This window comes from Penaeus vannamei, chromosome 2 (assembly GCF_042767895.1).
Source record: "Penaeus vannamei isolate JL-2024 chromosome 2, ASM4276789v1, whole genome shotgun sequence".
Lineage (NCBI taxonomy): Eukaryota > Metazoa > Arthropoda > Malacostraca > Decapoda > Penaeidae > Penaeus > Penaeus vannamei.
Genome location: NC_091550.1, coordinates 39,559,097 through 39,564,096, shown reverse-complemented (window position 1 = coordinate 39,564,096; position 5,000 = coordinate 39,559,097). Strand labels below are relative to the sequence as shown.

General features: G+C 31.9%; 1 protein-coding gene across 1 annotated transcript in view; it reads right to left on the bottom strand.

The window, feature by feature from the left end:
- Positions 1–1,930: 1,930 nt before the first annotated feature.
- LOC113825508 (trypsin-1) overlaps positions 1,931–5,000 on the bottom strand; it is a 17,140-nt gene continuing 14,070 nt past the window's right edge. The window contains exons 9-13 of the mRNA XM_027378349.2: positions 4,129–4,243; positions 3,423–3,567; positions 3,013–3,149; positions 2,641–2,818; positions 1,931–2,110 (exon numbers count right to left, since the gene is read on the bottom strand). Of these exons, the coding sequence (XP_027234150.2) occupies positions 2,109–2,110; positions 2,641–2,818; positions 3,013–3,149; positions 3,423–3,567; positions 4,129–4,243 (577 nt within the window). The 3' untranslated portion in view covers positions 1,931–2,108. The remainder of the gene's footprint in view (positions 2,111–2,640; positions 2,819–3,012; positions 3,150–3,422; positions 3,568–4,128; positions 4,244–5,000) is intronic.

Sequence of the window (5,000 nt, the reverse complement as noted above, 5' to 3'; positions counted from 1 at the left end):
ATTATTGATATTATCATTACTATCAATAAAACAATTATTATGATAACTTTTATTATCTTTATTGTTGTTCTTATTGTTAAAATCATCAATATTAATGTCATTTTCGTTATCAATATCAGCTTCATTATTGTTATCATTATTAGCATTATTAATATTATCATTATTTTTTTAAGTTGTTATTATTGTTATTGTGATCTACATCATCATTATTATCGTATTTAGTTGCGATTTTGTTTTTATTACTATCATCATTATCATTATCGTTATGAATAGCATTATGATTATTATTACCGTCATAATCATTGTTAGTGTTATTATTTTGATATCATTATTAATATTATTATTATCACAAATAGTATTATTGTTATTATGGTTAATATTATTATCACCATTACCATTATTATCCTCATCGTTATTATTGTTATTATCATTATTATAATTTTCATTGTCATTGATATTATTATTTTCTATTATTATTATCATTATCATTATTTGCGTCATCATTTTTTTTTTTATCTTTACTCTTATTATCATTATTATTATTATCATCATCATCATTATCATCATCATTATTATCATTATTTTATTGTCATTATCATTATTTTATAGTCATTATCATTTTTATTATCATTATTATCATTGCCATTATTATCATCAATATTATGATTTGCATTATTATCATTATCAATATTAGTCTTAGTTTTGGTATAACGATTATTATTAGTATTACCATTATTATCCTCCTCATTATTATGATGTTGCTGTTGCTATTACCACTATTATCATTAGTAGTAGTAGTAGTACCACTATCATTATAATCGTCATTATAATTATCCTTAGCATTATCATCTATATCACTATATTTTCATTGCCATTATCAGTATTATCACTATCATTATTATCAGTACTAAGGATATTGTCATTACCATGATTATTATTTTCATTATGATTATCATTATTATCATTGTTATCATTATTATTGCTATTGTTAACATTATCATAATTATCATTTTATTATTGATTTTACTGTAATTATCACGATGTTCATTATCAAGATCATTATAACAATCATCATTTTTATCATTATCATTATCACCAGCAGTATTAATATTACTTTTATAACTATCAGCATTATAGTTATTAATACCATTATCATTGGTGTTAGTATTAGTACAATATTATCATTATCATTGTTTCCATTTTTATTATCAGTAGTAGCAAGTCGATAATTGTATGGGACTTGCTCAGCACAACTTTGTTGGGTCTTGCAGACCTTACGTCTGGCGAATGCTCACTGCAACTTAATAAACGGCAAGTTTCACCTTCTAGTTAGCAGGAGATTGCGACCAGGGAAGGAACCTGAGGGATTCCACCCTGCTTTTCTCTCCCGTGACCACCATCTATACCTGTTTGTTGCCATTACTTCAACATGATTGTTATTGCTATCATTATTATTATCAATATTTCAATCATCATATTTATCATTGTTTTTATCACAATTGACATTTTCAATACTATGCTTATTGACATGGTCAGTATTGCATAATTCTTTATGATAATTGTAATTACTGTGTTTGCTGCAATCATTATTATTATAGTTATTGTTATTATCATTATTTTCACAGGATAAAGCTTATGATGATTTCCATCGTTTATGTAATTATCAGTAACGTTACTGCAGTCATTATCATAATCATATTTTTTTGTATCGCTATTATTACTGAAAATGTCAATATTGTTATCTGAAAATGTCTTTAACACTGAAATTGCAATTATTTTTTAACTAATCTCATTATCGACACTAAATATAAACCTTTGTTTTTCGTAATTTCATCATGTATGACGTAGAAAAAAATACTTCTTTTTCTAGACGTTTGCTATCAAAATATTTATTTGGCTAGTATTTATGATGGGAAATATAAAAACAAGAAAGTGATGTGCATTTTATTAGAGTGTGCATGCTTTTAGGTCTACAAATAGATTTTTCCCTTATTTTTTTCTCTCTTAATATTCAATAGTCTTTGAAAAGGCTGGTCACGCTGATCGATGCTGAGGAACTCCCATCTGCCGCTGAAATTTGCTCCCCGACGAAGGCGCTGCGGCAGTTATTCTGGATTGGAAAAGAAAACGGAACTAGCAGCTCTGATGAGAGGGTAACTTGTTCAGATTAAAGCACACTGACTACATCCTTATGTCCCTCTCCATTTCCCGTAATTTTGCGAATGAAAGAACGAATAAATCAATAGATTAAAGAAATAGATGAATAAGAATGATCAAGCATATATACAGTATATGTGTGTGCTTATCTATTCTTTATATAAATATATATAGATGCATACACACACACACAAACACACATGCATACATACATACATACATACATACATACATACATACATGCATGCATGCATGCATACATATATATATATATATATATATATATATATATATATATATATATATATATATATATATATAATCCTACGATACAGTGATTGCAAAGACACCACACTTAGCCTCCTTTATGTGTAAGTATGTATCTGTATCAATTGTTTTGTTCATACGTAAGCTCACCAATCGCCTACCGTTTCTGGTACTCATTTTGATGTTCTGGAATGGACGACAAGCCAGAGTACTTACACACGGAGTCACACTCAGAACCGCCTGTATGACAAGAGATCCAGTCTATGTAAGCGGAGACCCTGGTGTACACATTGGGGTATTCGGGTCTTGCGCACTCGATCCCATAGCTGACCAGGCCCACCTGGACCCACCTTCCAAATCCAACAGGCACCACAAAAGGACTGCCGCTGTCACCCTGGGAGAAAGTACGTTGAACTTAGAATCAACAGTCATTATCGCACAGGAATGCAATGGTAATTTCAGACATGCAGGGTGTGAATATTTCTGGATCACTCGGCAGAAATCAGGAATTTTTGGAGAAAAAATAAATAAAGAAGGGCTGAGAGAACGAACTATGCCGTGCTACGAAGAACATATTGTGGAAAGTACCTGACATGTATCCTTATAGGGCGTTAGACTGCACAGGACCTTTTCGGGTTCAGCAGGTAACCGGATCTTAGCTGCACACTCGCTCATGGAAATTATATCCAACTCGACCTCTTGCAGGATCGTTGGGCTAGAACCACCTATTTAAATGTATTACAATATACTTTTTGTTGAAAAGAAAAGTTATTTTGAGTTACAAATTCCATATCTCTCATTTGATCGCTTGCCCTGTTAAGTAGTAAATTCATTAACCTATATCATATTATCTCATACTATATGGTGTATAGTCTTCAAATATATAAAATACATTAAACTTATACACAAACACACTCATACTCTCTCACACATTTAACGTTAATGGAGTACATGCTAATCAGACGCGTATACATGTGAACTTGTGCAAGCGCCCTTACCATAAGACAGGCGGCCCCAACCGGTAGCCACACCCTTCCCGGAGAAGAGATTGTCCTGGTCCAACCCTAGGCAAATCGGCCGAATATTTGGGTCGCTCTGGTACTGCAGCGGCTCAGGGAGTCTCACCACCGCGATGTCGTTGGCCTGGAATTGTGCCGCCGTAGCTACAGATGAGCCGTTTTAATCATCTATATAGCCATTGTTCTCGTTACATTTATTATCATTTATACTATTATTATCATCATTACCATTACAATCATCCTTATCATTATTTTTTAGCATTATTATCTATATTATTACTATTACTATTATTATTGTTATTATTACTATTATCATTATTATTGTTATTATCACTATTAGCATTATTAGCATTATCATTGTTATTATCATTATTTTTATTATCATCATTATTTTTGTCATTACTATTTTCATTATCATCATTATTTTTGTCATTACTATTTTCATTATCATCGTTGTTATTACCATTATTTTTATCACTTTTATTGTCATTAAGATCATTACTATCATTATCATCATATTAGTATCATTAAGATTATTACTACAATTATCGCTACCATTACCGTCATTAAAATTGTCATTATCTGGATCATGAATATAATTACTGATATCGCAATGCATATAAATATACATCACATTTTTTCATGATTTTTTAAAAAGTGAATTCATCCTTTTCCTCAAACACACCCATGTTCCGTTGTCGTAATCTTCATGCGTGATGAAGTCTGTTGACGTTACGGAGGTTCCTAAGAAGTAATTAATAGACCCGTAACGAATTTCCACGGAAGACGCTCTCAGACCGCTGTTAGGAAATAAGAATAGGAAATACGCATAAACACTTCAGTCGTGTTTACCTGTATGCCTATGGAAGGATAGATGTACAGTGGCATGCACTCCTACCTGGTACATTCATTTTCGGTGGACAGTCTAAGCGGCACTTTTATGTTTGTTTACATTTATGTACTAAATAAGGCTACATCTGTAGTAAGGCTAACAAGAGATAAGTTACGCTAGCACACACACACACACACACACAACCACCCATTTGTTCATGAACAGATCTCTCACTCTTTCTCGATTACTCTCGCTCTTGCCACTCCCTCTGCCTCATTAAACACAGGTTTACCAGTAACTGACAACAAAAGTAGGTAACAGCAAGTCCCTCTTTACAAGGAAATGTATATCTCTAGCTGGGAAAAAGTAGTTGCTAATTCCCTGCATGGTAAGATTATCCAAATATTTTATATATGAGAAATATTATTCCACTCATGTATGTACATGCATGCTTCGTTTCACAGCTTTGATCTAAATTTAGAATGAATTATCTCTTGCTCCTAGCCATTCAAGTAGTACATGGTACGAGAATGTAAGCATAGTTGCCGCTTCTGTTCTCCAACAAAAAACGGATGCACTAGGTATGAGTACATGTGTATACATACAAACGTACACACGCACACACACACACACGCACACACACACACACACACACACACACACACACACACACACACACATATATATATATATATATATATATATATATATATATATATATATAT